This window comes from Aspergillus clavatus, genomic scaffold (assembly GCF_000002715.2).
Source record: "Aspergillus clavatus NRRL 1 1099423829805 genomic scaffold, whole genome shotgun sequence".
NCBI lineage: Eukaryota > Fungi > Ascomycota > Eurotiomycetes > Eurotiales > Aspergillaceae > Aspergillus > Aspergillus clavatus.
This window is the reverse complement of record NW_001517094.1, coordinates 4,097,353-4,110,406: the sequence shown is the minus strand read 5'-3', so window position 1 is coordinate 4,110,406 and position 13,054 is coordinate 4,097,353. Positions and strand designations below refer to the sequence as shown.

The window sequence follows — 13,054 nt, the reverse complement described above, 5'->3', positions numbered from 1 at the left end:
AGTCTCCAGTAACCAGTTCTATGGAATCATGACTTTCAGGCGCTGCATTCCTACGGTCTGTATAATTAATATTATACCGATCTCTGAAGACATCTAAAACCTATGCGTCTTTAATTTTCCCGGTCTTCCGACGGATAGGTCCAGCGAGTCAGTCCGTCGATTTCTCTCGAAGCGATGGCGGTTTCGAGCGCCAGAGCGCCAAATCGAACACTGCAATTTGATGTGTCTAAGCAACCACAGTTGGAGCGATCGTCCCTGTCTGCTACGCTTGTTGCGCAGTCACATTTCTGAGCCAGATGAGGATTGCCATCACTTCTCCATGACACCTGGGAAGTACAGTACCACCATGGGACTACTGGCCCTGGCATCGTGGAAGAGCCAACTCAAGGCTGACTGTAAACTGACAACGTCTCCCCCTGCTTCATGTATGTATCTACTCCCCCCTAAAAAAAGCATCCAATCCCCTTCATAGCCTCCATCTTTGTCCGGATCTAAAATAGAAAAATTCCCTGCATGAATGAACAACGTAGGACGGGAGGGAGATACGTGGGGACCAAAATGCTGCGGAGTACCTTTTTTGGTGACTTGGTCGCCCCGTCTTTGGAAACAGGCCAAGCAACGGCGTCGGTGTAGCGCCAGGAACCAGCCTGTAAGAAGACTAGATGAGCCATGTGCCGCTCGCTCAACAGTTGTGATCGCTGAAGGTGAAACCAGTCCAGCCGGCTGACTTGTCTCATGCTAGGCTTTGCGGTTAACTCTGTTTGGGATTTGTGACCTATGAGGCTATGACATCGGGTGATCGGACTGATGGGCATTCTGCAATTCTATTCAGATCACATCGCCTGATGCTTTTTTAGAAGTTCGTTACTTACCGACAGTCGTCGGTCTTGGAGTGGCTGTATTGGTAGTTAACTATCGTCGAAGAGTCATCTGATCGTAGGTACCCACGATCTCTTGCACATTATTATTGAGGCGGGTTTTTCATGGGCAACAAGGAAGATGAATGAAGTTATGAACCCCCAAATCCAACAGCTAAAATACAAGGCTTAGACGGGGCCATCGGATATGGTGGACCTACTCCACTGTGGACAACTTGGCAAGACCTTTTGTCTCTTTGGCCTTTGCACTTTTAGTTTTGCAGTCAGTGTCTCAGTGAGTGCCTCCATGGCCAGTGCACTGTATCTATCCATCTATCTATCTGTCTTTGTCATGACGATTAAGTATTAAGGACTAAATAAACATACTGCGACTATCTATTATGTCAAGCTGCTGCAGCCTGCAGACAAAAGAAAAGAAAATATCTACTACCTTATCTCCCTTGCATATGATACATGCAAATCCTGCCTTCTCGAAGCCGATGCTGATCTCGACTCAAATACTACCAAGCGTGTGGCTGGATCAATTAACATGAATTAGAATGACCTACTCTGTACATCTCGGATACTCAATGTATCTATCTATCTATCTAGCAGTAGATAGCCAGCCCAGCCATGGTCTTTATGGTACGGATTCCGGAGTATGGGCTACGGAGTCCTCCTTTGTCCCTGCTGTACGGTATCAATTGGCCATGGGAGCAGTCATAATACTTCATCAAGTGATGTCTATCCGCCCACTGCAGAGATGTCACAGTCTCACTCTCACAGAACAGCGTAGCGTTCTCCACCTGCATATAATCATTTCCTGACTTGCAGCTACTACCTCAGTCCCTTGCCGGTGAAGAAATGTAATGTACATGCAACTCTTCCTCTCCTACCTTGTACTCTCATATATTGAATAGCAGCCCTTTGGCTGCATGTTATATCACTCCAGATATGCAACTCGTAGGGATTTCTCATGGACTGAATGGCTTTTCTTCTCTATCTCTCTCGGAGCGAACTCTAGGTCTCACATCAGAGAAAGATGCTCAGAAACGCTGGCTATTATTCCTGCTGCATGGTCTCTACAGCTAGGTCCTCTAGTTTTCCTTAACGTATCGCTGTTCATCAAGAAGTTCCATGTACAATCTGATGTAGTATCATGAAGTTTCTCTCTACAACCCTATCATGCTTGGTGCACACTCTCGAGCGGGGTAGCATAAACGTCGGTGGTTGCACTCATTGGATTTGTCCTTTCCATCTATCTAGACATCTCGATAATGAGGTCAAGCGAACTTTTGGTGAGCAGTAGTATTAAAAAAACAGGAACTCGTTCGGCCGAGCATCATTGCGTCTTGATAATTAAGCTTAAACAGGGAAAGACTTTGACTAAACTCTGCCAAATGTAGTCAAGATATATCTTTGAGAATGAGGGCATTTGGGATTGGGGCACTGAGCAAGGCTGTACTACCAACATGTCAATCAAAAAAAAAGAGGCGGACTGTCACATATTTACTCCTGTAGTATAGCATGTAAGAGCATTAAGAGAATCAATCAGTGGTGCTGGTGGGCTGTGGAATGTTTACTTCGATGCTATCGTTATCATGAATTCATGATATCCTGCACAGAGCACAGACCACAGCTAAACCACCCTCACTCCGCCCGGCAGAAAAAAAGAACGTCCAGAAAAAGTTTCGAAGCCAAGCAGGATACAGCTGAATTGGATCTACGAATCTATACATCGCTCCACTTCATCTCCATTGAAACCTCGTTGGCAAGCTTGTCAAGATGAGAGCCAAACGTTCAAAGAAGTATCGAAAACTCATGCATCAGTATGAGATGGCATTCGGGTTTCGCGAACCCTACCAGGTCCTGGGTATGACCACCCGCAATAGAATCCATTCATCAAACCATAGGCTTATGAATCTTTGCAGTGGACTCCAACTTCCTTCGTGCGGTTCACTCATTCAAAATGGATCTCATCCCCGCACTCGAGCGCACACTCCAGGGAACCCCCAAGCCGCGTATGCATTTAATCCCCGGATCCGACCGCTAGCAAACAATGATACAGACACCTGCTAACCTGCCGCTCAACAGTACTGACGAAATGTTCCCTGGCCGCTATCATGGCAAATCAGCCCATCAACCCGAAAACCAACAATCCCTACCGTCCTATGCATCTCCCGCCTCCCACGATACTACCCCTACGACACTGCTCCCACAACGAAGACTCAACCCCCATCGATGAAGTGGAATGCCTGCTCTCGCTACTCTCGCCATCAGCGGACGCCAAGCGGAACAAAGAGCATTATATCCTCGCGACCGCCGACCCCCCAGCACCCCCGAAGTCCACCTCCGGCGGCGACGCGAGGAAGCGGAAGCGCGGCGACGATGAGGGATTCGCTGCGCTGCGGCGCGCGCAGAAGTTACGGGTCAGCGCCCGATCAATCCCCGGCGTGCCGATTGTGTATGTGAAGCGGTCCGTCATGATTCTCGAGCCGATGAGCACGCCGTCGGAGAATCTCCGGGACGGGGTCGAGAGGAGTAAGTTCCGCGCGGGCTTAAACGATGAAGCAACCCTAGGGAAGAGGAAGCGGGGTGAGGAGGGCGAGGAGAAGAAGAAACGGGCATCGAAGAAGGCCAAGGGGCCCAATCCCTTGAGTGTGAAGAAGTCCAAGAAGAAGGGCGCGGAAGCGGCCGGCGGGGCTAAGCAAGAGAAGCGGAATGAGGAAGCTCATCGTACGGCCGATGAGACCCCGGATAAAGCACAGGAAGATGGGGAATCGAGCGTCCCCAAGCCAAAGAGGAGACGCCGCCACCATAAAGGGTCCAAGGGAGAAGGGAACGATGGGCCCGATGGTGCCCCTTCGAATGAAGGGCAGGCCGCCACAGCAGACATGAGCGACTGATCCGTTCTCAACTCTATTCATCGGCATGGCGTTTGGCTGGGGAGCTGAAATTTATTTGAAAAAGTTCCATCTTCGAATTCCGTATATCCTGATCTTCAAGAATATGATACCGTTTAGTACTCAATGGTCAGTAGACTCCATTTTGTTTACACTATATATACAAGTATGATCTATTGTCGCAGAGTGACGACATATCACTCTAAAAAAAAAGGAGGAGAAGAGAGAAAGCCCATATAACGCCCATAAGCACCACCCATACCATCCCGGCTAATCAGTATTAGTACAGCAACATTCGCAGAATCACCACATCACCAATGCCCGCAGCCAGCCCCTCACTACTGCTTAGCCTCCGCATTAAGCGAAATACCCTGCTCCAACGCCCTCTCCTCAGCCCAGATCTTCTCGATGCGCTTCCGGTTATTGCGCGCCTCGTTCCGGTTCTCCTTAGCGTGCTGGTACCGCTCTTCCGCGAGACACTTGTTGACGTCGCGCTTGATGTCGTTGCAGTTCCCCAGCGCCTTGTGAAGGAACCCGCGGGCGTGGCACTCGTCGAGAGCCGTCATGATGGCTTCGCAGTCTATTTTGGTGGACAAAGTTAGTCTAATTGGCTCCGGGGGTAAAAGAAGCTGAGGGGATAACCGTACTGGCATTTTGTGCGGTGTGGAGGTGGGAATGCATCTTGTGAATGTAGGATAGTGTACAAGACGTGTAACTGAGCTTTTTTTTGAAAGAGCTTTGGATCGTTCAATTCGTGTGCCGAGTCGCTTTTTTCCAGCTGTGGGCTAACAGTCCGGAGTTTTGGATCGGAGCTGTTCAAGAAATCTCCGAAGGCGATGCCGAGCGGTGAGAAGCGGAGAGGGGGATTCTGCCGGGCGGAGGGGGGAAAGTCGGCCACGAAAAAAAAGTAAAAAGCGGAGGGAACAGAAATTGGTGGACACTGAACAATAACAAAGGCCTTGTGGAATAAGGCAGTTTTTTTTTTTTTTTTATTTCTTATCGGAGGGGACTATTTTCAGGAATACACGGGGGTTCTCTTGCTATCTCTGAACTCGCTGTGTCGTTTCCGTCAGTGGATTTCCAACCAGCAGGTATTGCTGATACCTGCGAGAAATCTCGACCTCAGAGAAAATCACCCCGAGAAAGTGATTTACGATGTCTTCTATGATCACTGCGACCGCGTGGGTGCGGCGAGGCGTCGCTGCCCAATTTCCCACGAAGTATGAGATCGACGAGGAGGAAATGAACCGGATATCCAAGCTTGCGAAGATGCAGCTCGAGGATGCCCAGGGGGAGTTGAGCGCCGCTAGAGAAGGCAAGGACAAGGAAGACGAAGACATGGATGAGGATAAAAAGGAGGGCGGTCAGGATTCTATGGAGGAAGACACAGCGCAGAACGCGGAGAAGAATGGCAAGACAAGTTTTAATGAGTAGGTGATGTCCGTTCCCCTGGTGGAGAAAGATAAAAAGCAAGTCAGGGCTAACAAAGTCTTTCTGCTTTTTAGTGATGATGATCTCAAGGAATACGACCTCGACCATTACGACAGTGATGAGGTCGATGAGGAGGGAGAGAAGGTCACAATGTTCGGCAATGTCAAGTCGCTGGCATATCATCAGCCCAACGAGGAAGACCCATACCTTGTTATTCCCGAAGATGAGGAAGACGAGGAGAGAGAAGAGCTACAGATTCTTCCCTCCGATAACCTGCTTCTTGCGGGTAAGGTTGAGGATGAGGTGGCTCATCTCGAAGTCTATGTCTACGAGGATAGGGAAGATAATCTCTACGTGCACCACGATATCATGCTACCTGCCATTCCCCTTTGCGTCGAGTGGTTGGATATCCCTGTCGGTATGAACGCAGGCGACCGGACTACTGGAAACTTCGTCGCTGTGGGAACTATGGAGCCCGATATCGAGATCTGGGACTTGGACATTGTCGACTGCATGTATCCCAACGCTATCCTGGGACAAGGCGGTGCCGACCTCGAGGGAGAGGGCAAAAAGGCCAAGAAACCGAAGAAGAAGACCAAGGCCAACGATGATTTCCACGTCGACTCGGTCCTTGCCTTGGCCGCGAACCGCCAGCACCGCAATCTGCTCGCATCTGCCTCGGCCGATCGCACCGTCAAACTCTGGGACCTCAACACCACCAAGTGCGCCAAATCCTACTCACATCATACGGACAAGGTGTGCTCGCTCGACTGGCATCCCAAGGAATCGACAGTCCTGCTCACCGGTAGTTACGACCGTACCGTTGTGGCGGCAGACATGAGAGCCCCCGACGCCAAGGCCCGCTGGGGAGTGGACGCCGACGTCGAGACCGTCCGCTGGGACATGCACGATCCCAACTTCTTCTACGTAACAACAGACGGTGGTATGGTCTACCGCTTCGACATAAGGAATATCCCCGCGACACCCAAGGAGTCCAAACCAGTCTGGACCCTACAGGCGCACGATTCCTCTGTATCATCGTTCGACATCAACCCCGCCATCCCAGGCTTCCTGGTTACCGGATCCACCGACAAGCAGGTCAAGCTCTGGAATGTCGAGAATGACAAGCCCAGCATGGTCGTCTCTCGCAAGTTGGAGGTCGGCAAGGTGTTCTCGACCACCTTCGCTCCCGATCCGGAGGTGAGCTTCCGTCTGGCGGTGGCCGGCAGCAAGGGAGTGGTTCAGATCTGGGATACTTCGACCAACGGTGCTGTTCGCCGGGCCTTTGTGTCCCGTATGCCTGCTTTCGAGGGCGAAGTCAAGGAGCGCATGATTGGATTGCCTGCTGATAACGACGAGTCGGATGACGATGACGGAGGCGAGGAGGCTGGCGCTGCGCAGGGCGGTGATGGCTGGGAATCGATGGATGAAGACTAAGGAATAGGAGAAAGTTGATACGGATGGCACGATTTTGGGAAAAGAAAAAGTTATGTTATGGGTAATAGTACATGAAACGAATTCGCTTTTGTTAATACCATTTGTCACTGTTCTCAATAGAAGATCGAGATACCCGGTCAAATGTCGACCGAGCTCATTGTGTTTGAATCGTAAAGTTGGACCACACGAATAAATGAAGTCATCTGCGTACTAGGTAGACACACAAGTGGAGATAAATAGAGTGAACACCGGCCCGACATAGAAGACACCACCCAAATCGTCGAGCTCTTGATAAAACAGGCTACCTAAGAGTGATCTATTAGGGCTCTTGATAATAGCTTAATCCCTGCATTTCTGCTTATATTACAAACCTTTAAGGCTCGTGTCATCCAATATCCTCGATGGTCTAACGGTCATGATTTCCGCTTGTCACTCTCTCAGAGAACGAGCGCGGGAGACCAGGGTTCGACTCCCTGTCGGGGAGATATCTTTTTCCTCTTCCTTTTTTTGTGACCATCTCTCGGGCTAAAGTTACCAGAACGATCTTATGGTAGAAAGAGTCTATGGAGTATTGGGTTTTTGGGTTGGGTGAAGGGGTGCTACTTGACTCTACTCTGTATGCAATTGCAGTGTCGTCGGATGGGACTGTTAAGGCTGCCGTCATAGTCCAGATATGGTATACAACTAAGACTCCAAACTAATTCCTCTGTGTCTGACGGGATAGGAGCGCATTGTACACCTGTCACAATTTTCCATAAATGCCTTTGACGATGTGCCCTTCCATTGTGAATGGTGATGGATCTGTCATAGGCATCGATTCAGTGTGTCCAAGTCGCCCACTTACCTATGTCGAAGGGTGCATGCTAGTGGCGAGTATAGGACTGAGATTTCTGAGATTTCTAAGCACTTGGTATGCATTATGATTTGTAATTTGTATACCGCCTGCTTGACCATCCATGGAGTCACTAGACAGGTGCCATCTATCTGCGAATCTTCGACCAGGCGAGCACGGCGCATGGTGTCAATGCTTACATCGGAAGCATTCCCAGCTGCAATACTGCCGGCAATCAACTGCAGGCGCACTGAACCTGGAGGGAAGATCCGATGTTGATTGACCCGCCGCAGGTGTGAATGTCCCTAAGTTTATGGTGTCTCTCTACACCCTCGCGAAGAAACTCCGGTCCAAGCTCTGGACACAGCACCACATATGCAAGGATGTTGTCGTCTTGGTGACCTTGTCCCTTCCAGCACGGAGGTGAGGAGGCGGAGGGAACTCTCCCGTTTCTCTTGTCGTGTATGGCCATGTGAGATCTGATGGATGGGTTCGGCTTGCCGTCAGGGCTAGCGGTGCTCAATGTTCATCCTAGTTGCGAGGAATCTGGACAATGAAGTCAAAGCAACTCTCGGTCGGGGGAATAAGCCTGGCGGAGTTGGAGCCCCATTTATATGTATATCTATCCAACGATGCGCATGATGCCTAACAACCTGTAAGAAGCCATTGAATATGATGCATGGCTGCGAATGCGTTAATAGCCCGTAGTTGTGGGGTCGATAGACAATACTATATTAAGCTGGGATGAACAAGAAAAAATAAAGAAATTGAGCAGTCCACCTTACCATCAAAATCAAAAGTTCTGAAGATAAAGTTGAAAGTTCCAAAAAGATACAAAAAGGCATCTCCCCGACAGGGAGTCGAACCCTGGTCTCCCGCGCTCGTTCTCTGAGAGAGTGACAAGCGGAAATCATGACCGTTAGACCATCGAGGATGCTTCTTGGCGTTGGTTGACATTTTTGACATCATTTCCCCATTTCGATTGACCTAGCGTACCATCGTGACTGGAAGCGTCGGTATACCAGATGATTGAAAACCGTATAGCCAATAACAGATCATAAGGCAATGTATTGTTCATATTAGCGGCCTCCTAGGTCATTATAGTGAGGCACATATCTAACAGTACTAACAGGACATAAAAGGTATTGAGACGGGTTTCGAAGATCGTGGCCGCATGCATAAGGTTAATATCATGTTCATGATGCATCATATTGCTGCGTTGACCAAATGTAAATTCGTCAATTGTCCACGAGACTGCGTGAAAATTGAATGGCTGCTGCAAGGAAAATCTGATTCGTCGTGAGCCAGCACGGAGTATATTGCGAAGAATGCGGTAGGTAGGCCGTAGTTCCCAAGATTCGTTCGCTGAGCGGCGGGAAAAAATGAAGCTCGATAGTACGAGCAGTCAAGCGTCCACGCTGCTGCGTGGACGCTGGATGAACCAATGGAGGTTGAGATTTCCCGGTATTCAAATTGGTGGTTATTGGGCTTAGCAGTTTTCATCGCAGGTGTGCGGTTTAGATTAGGATATCATTTCGGGACATAGTGGTTCGCTCCGGAGGCCGTGAGCCACATTCGTGACAGCAGATGCAGTACTGATGCCGCTAGCGAGGAAATTTCGAGTTGTTCGAAGGCGTGTGATCAAGGATGTCAGCGTTCTCTTTCACTTTTCTTGCAAGCGCCTACGACCACGCTGATATCGTCCATTTTCCCTAGCATCTTGTCAATCGTAGGTCGCAGCGAACCACAGGAACAAAAACCTACCTCCTTCAATGGCCAAACCCTCATCGATGGCCTTTTCCATATACGGACTCTCCGCAAACGGATCCTGAGCAATAGCCAGTGCAGCCTTGAGCAGCTCTCCAGCCACAAATACCATGCGATCCTCTGCCAGATGTGCCGGGGGTTCAAAGTGGTGGTCCTTTTCTTCGTGATTTCCTGCCTCCCACTTCTTAAGACTGTTAAGTGTGATCGTCAAGAGCTCATGTTCCCACAAATTGTCGAGAACACCATCGGACACTGCCAGCACAAGGTCATCTTCCTCTAACTGAATCTCGGATAGCACTGCATCCTTTCGAGGGGTGTCCACACTGTTCGTCCCCAGTTGCATGGGGCAGTCAAACCAATGCCATTGCTCAACGGTCCGGAACAAGACCTTCTCCTCGCTTGGTCGAATGACGAGCACCTTGCAATCCCCCAGGTTGGTCACATAGAGCAACGGTCGTGCATCATCTATAGTATTCCCTTCCCAGTGTAGAAGCGCGGTCACCGACGTCGTGGTTCCCAGCCACTCGCTCGGCGATGTTGTCGCCCGTACTGTCTCCTCGTAGGCTCGTTGCAGGCATTCGACAGGATCTAGCTTAGGAGGTTTCTCGATTTCCCGTTCGACTTCCAGCGCCCAGAAATGTATCAAGAGTCTGGACCAGAGGCTAGTTTGACGAACATAGCATTAGCGACAATGGTCCGCCTGGCAAAAACAGAGAGAGAGAGAGAGAGTGGTGTGTGAGATATTGGGTACTCACGCAGCATGGCCACGTTCCTTCGTCGCCCACGCCCCCACGCCATCGTTTACCCCGATGAAATTCTCCGCAACCAATACTGCGTCGTCTCCATTATTCAGTCCGCGGATCAGTTCACCCCGAACGGATAATCTCTTATCCTGACTCAGGGAGTGGGTGGTCAGGGGGTCGGAAAAGGAGGATGACGGCGGAGACAGGAACGGTGGGGGGAAGGGGCGCGAGGGCCGTTTGGCGAAGAGAGCATAGCCTGTCTGGAAGCGGAACGGAAGCTTCGAATGGGTTTGACGGTCGGGAGCCGAAGTTGTGATGCCGTATGAAGGCCAGACGGCGCGGTACTGCCGCACAGGCGTGCTGGGTCGGATAAGCTTGGTTGAGCTTTTGCGCGATGCGGTCCACAGCGGGCTGCGAATTGATAATATCGTGGTGGCTAGAGTCTGGGTCACCATGCCCGCGTGAAATTCGATGCGCGCTCCCTCAGCACACTGAGATTGCCTCGCGGATGGGAGGGGGTTTTCCTTTCTTTTCTTCTCTGTTATCGCTGATTCACATTCCTGATGAGAGAAGGCCGAAAAGGCGGTTTGAGTTTTGGATCACCGAGGCTTGATTTGAGCCAAACGTCAAATAAAAAAGGGAGGCCCAACTATCTACGGTAATTACGCTCGGTGAGAATTATGAGCGCATGGAGCATGATTGCCAAGCCAGTCGACGCTGAGTTTCCATTTGATCGCATAGCTTGCTCCTTTGATTAAAAATACAAGCCGTGGCCCTCTACACAAGGGTCTCCGATTCGCCTCTCGGATCCGTAGCACATCATCAGGGTTTGGTGTCTTTCAAATCAACTCTCCCGATCCGGGCTGTCTTCGTGTCAAGAGACACGGCCAAAGAAAAGGGGGAAAATGTCATGAAACGGCAAAAAGAAAAAAAACGGGAACACCCAAGACCCAAGACCAAACACCAAACACCAAACGCCAGACGCCAGACGTCGACTCCCCCTCCTCTCCCCCTCCCCCGGAGTTTCCACGCCAACTCCGGGCCACTTCAAGCCAGTCCATTGGCCCTGGCAGCTGCATGGCGCTGCTTGCCCACTTCCTCTTCGAGGAGCTGCATGGCGTGGTTCAGCTGCGCGACGAGCTCATAGTGAGCAACGTCGCGGCTAACCATCGCCAGCCCCTCGAAGAGGGCTCTGGCCAGACTACCGCATCTGGGACCAAAGTCCTGCTCGCCAGCACCACGGCGGCGCTGAGCGAGCGCGATGCAGAGAATGCGCTCAGAGCAGGGGCAGGGCTGCTCGACGTCCATCGTACAGTCCGCCGAGCACTTGCAAGATGAACGGCAAATGCATTTGTGTTCCTTGACGTAGTCGATCAGGCGACGCCTGGTGTCCTGGCGTCTGATATCCCCGATAGTCTTGCTCTCGAGCTTTGCTAGGGTCGCTGTGCGGTTGTCGAGGATGGTTTCCCGCTCCCACACATCTGGGGCAATTGCGTTGCGGTTGGTGAAGGGAAGATCAGTCATTGGGTAGCCACCAGTGAACATCACCTTGGGCATGATGGTGAGATACTTTTCAGAGAACAAGGTGAGTGTCTCCACGCCCGGCATTTGATACAGGTAGGCGAGGCCCCTCCACTTCTGACAGAAAGGGTGGGTGTCATCAGAGACGATCCTCACTGTGAAGGTACGATAACCAACGAGATCGTGCGTGGAGAAGCCAGTGATGGCCATTCGTGCAGTAGCACGGCGGATGATCTCTCGCTGGCGTTCCTTGAGGAGCGTGCGATCAAGATCGACGCAAACTTCGCGAGCGTCCAGAAAATCTTTGAAGGTAATGAGGATTTTGATAAGGTGGCCGGGCTCAGGAAGTGTGAAAACTTCCTTGATAACCATGCGGCGAAGATCAAGATCGAAGTAGCTACACAGCTCGACATTGGCTATCTCCATAATCAATCTTGCATACAAGGAATAATAGAGGTTTTCAGTGATCTCGATGAGCTCAGGAAGAGAGTCAGTATCCACAGCAGCTTCAGCTGCTCTGATGTGGGCAAGAAGGTCGTCGGAAGTCTCGTCCAACTGTAAGTCAAAGAACCAAAAGGTCAGCACTGTGTGTGTTACCGCTCCGCTTGGAGCAGTTGAATCACATACCTCGACGCCATACATCATCAAAGCCCAAACAACAATCTTGGCAATGGTGTAAATCTTGGAATACACGCTGAGCACGCTGTGCAGTCTCTGTGCCGCCGCCTCATCGTAAGGATCATCGAGAAGCTGCTCATAAGCAGCAAAAGAAGCCCATTCAGAGGAGCTCACGGTATAGACATGAGCAGGGGATCTGATGGTTTCCATCTAACGACCCCTTTGTGAGTGTTTTGGTGCGTGTGTTGGAGGTCTTCGCGAGCTTGAGGCGTTGTGTTTACTTACAGCTGAGGCGTAAGAAACGTCAGTGCTATCTGAGGACCGCAGTCCCAGAGCCTTGAGCCTTCTATTTTCCTCTTCAAGCATCTCTTGAGAGTATAGACAGAAGCCGTCAGGGTGTTCACTATTTTCAGAGTCGTCAGGAAGTGCACGTTGTTTGCCCTTTGTCTGAGAGGAGTGTCTGCGGAATAGTTTGTGGAAGGCTGTCTGCCAAAGGTGAGAAGAGGATCTACCCATAGTGAGTAGAAAGCGTTTGTGTCGTTTGTCTGTTGTGGTTTATTCTGTTGTCAAGCCGCGTGGATGAGGTTTGCGCTGCGGCTGGTAGGCAAGAAAGATGTAAGAGAAACTGAGTGCATCGATGGATACCAATGGTACCAGAGGAGATGGTCTCTTGGTTTGGATGAGTGAATGCAATATCTAAGAACCCAGAGCATCATCACTGCCCGTGTGCAATGAAAAACACATGGCTGGTTCTGATTGTCCTCCAACCAACCTTGATATCAGGGATCTTTCTTACATCAGACAGTCATCAAGAACCTTTTTTATATGTAAAGAAGTATACTTTCTCACCACATAAGCCTCCATAAGATACACCATGTAGAAGGTTCGCTATCCTTGGGCTACGATGTCCTGGGTTTGCAGACCTGAGCAGTCATAGAGTATAAC

General features: G+C 50.4%; 5 protein-coding genes and 2 non-coding genes across 7 annotated transcripts, besides 1 other annotated feature; 3 read left to right on the top strand and 4 right to left on the bottom strand.

The window, feature by feature from the left end:
• Nucleotides 1-1,179: 1,179 nt before the first annotated feature.
• Nucleotides 1,180-1,204: a microsatellite.
• Nucleotides 1,205-2,642: 1,438 nt separating this feature from the next.
• ACLA_031800 (rRNA-binding ribosome biosynthesis protein UTP23) lies at nucleotides 2,643-3,763 on the top strand (the record flags this gene model as incomplete). The annotated part of the gene is made up of 3 exons (XM_001269870.1): nucleotides 2,643-2,730; nucleotides 2,789-2,878; nucleotides 2,952-3,763. 3 exons carry the CDS (start codon nucleotides 2,643-2,645, stop codon nucleotides 3,761-3,763), a joined length of 990 nt encoding a protein of 329 aa, XP_001269871.1.
• Nucleotides 3,764-4,098: 335 nt separating this feature from the next.
• ACLA_031790 (COX assembly mitochondrial protein) lies at nucleotides 4,099-4,441 on the bottom strand (the record flags this gene model as incomplete). The annotated part of the gene is made up of 2 exons (XM_001269869.1): nucleotides 4,099-4,340; nucleotides 4,408-4,441. 2 exons carry the CDS (start codon nucleotides 4,439-4,441, stop codon nucleotides 4,099-4,101), a joined length of 276 nt encoding a protein of 91 aa, XP_001269870.1.
• A 474-nt stretch (nucleotides 4,442-4,915) lies between these two features.
• On the top strand, nucleotides 4,916-6,628 carry ACLA_031780 (rRNA-processing protein PWP1; the record flags this gene model as incomplete). The annotated part of the gene is made up of 2 exons (XM_001269868.1): nucleotides 4,916-5,190; nucleotides 5,266-6,628. The coding sequence occupies 2 exons, from the start codon at nucleotides 4,916-4,918 to the stop codon at nucleotides 6,626-6,628; spliced, it is 1,638 nt and encodes a 545-aa protein (XP_001269869.1).
• A 395-nt stretch (nucleotides 6,629-7,023) lies between these two features.
• Nucleotides 7,024-7,112, top strand: ACLA_031770. Its single transcript has one exon. It is a non-coding gene; the product is annotated as a tRNA-Asp (tRNA).
• Nucleotides 7,113-8,305: 1,193 nt separating this feature from the next.
• Nucleotides 8,306-8,394, bottom strand: ACLA_031760. Its single transcript has one exon. It is a non-coding gene; the product is annotated as a tRNA-Asp (tRNA).
• A 596-nt stretch (nucleotides 8,395-8,990) lies between these two features.
• Nucleotides 8,991-10,425, bottom strand: ACLA_031750 (uncharacterized protein; the record flags this gene model as incomplete). The annotated part of the gene is made up of 4 exons (XM_001269867.1): nucleotides 8,991-9,064; nucleotides 9,128-9,172; nucleotides 9,225-9,889; nucleotides 9,983-10,425. The coding sequence occupies 4 exons, from the start codon at nucleotides 10,423-10,425 to the stop codon at nucleotides 8,991-8,993; spliced, it is 1,227 nt and encodes a 408-aa protein (XP_001269868.1).
• Nucleotides 10,426-11,017: 592 nt separating this feature from the next.
• On the bottom strand, nucleotides 11,018-12,625 carry ACLA_031740 (uncharacterized protein; the record flags this gene model as incomplete). Its single annotated transcript, XM_001269866.1, has 3 exons — nucleotides 11,018-12,046; nucleotides 12,119-12,319; nucleotides 12,395-12,625. 3 exons carry the CDS (start codon nucleotides 12,623-12,625, stop codon nucleotides 11,018-11,020), a joined length of 1,461 nt encoding a protein of 486 aa, XP_001269867.1.
• Between the last annotated feature and the right edge of the window lie 429 nt (nucleotides 12,626-13,054).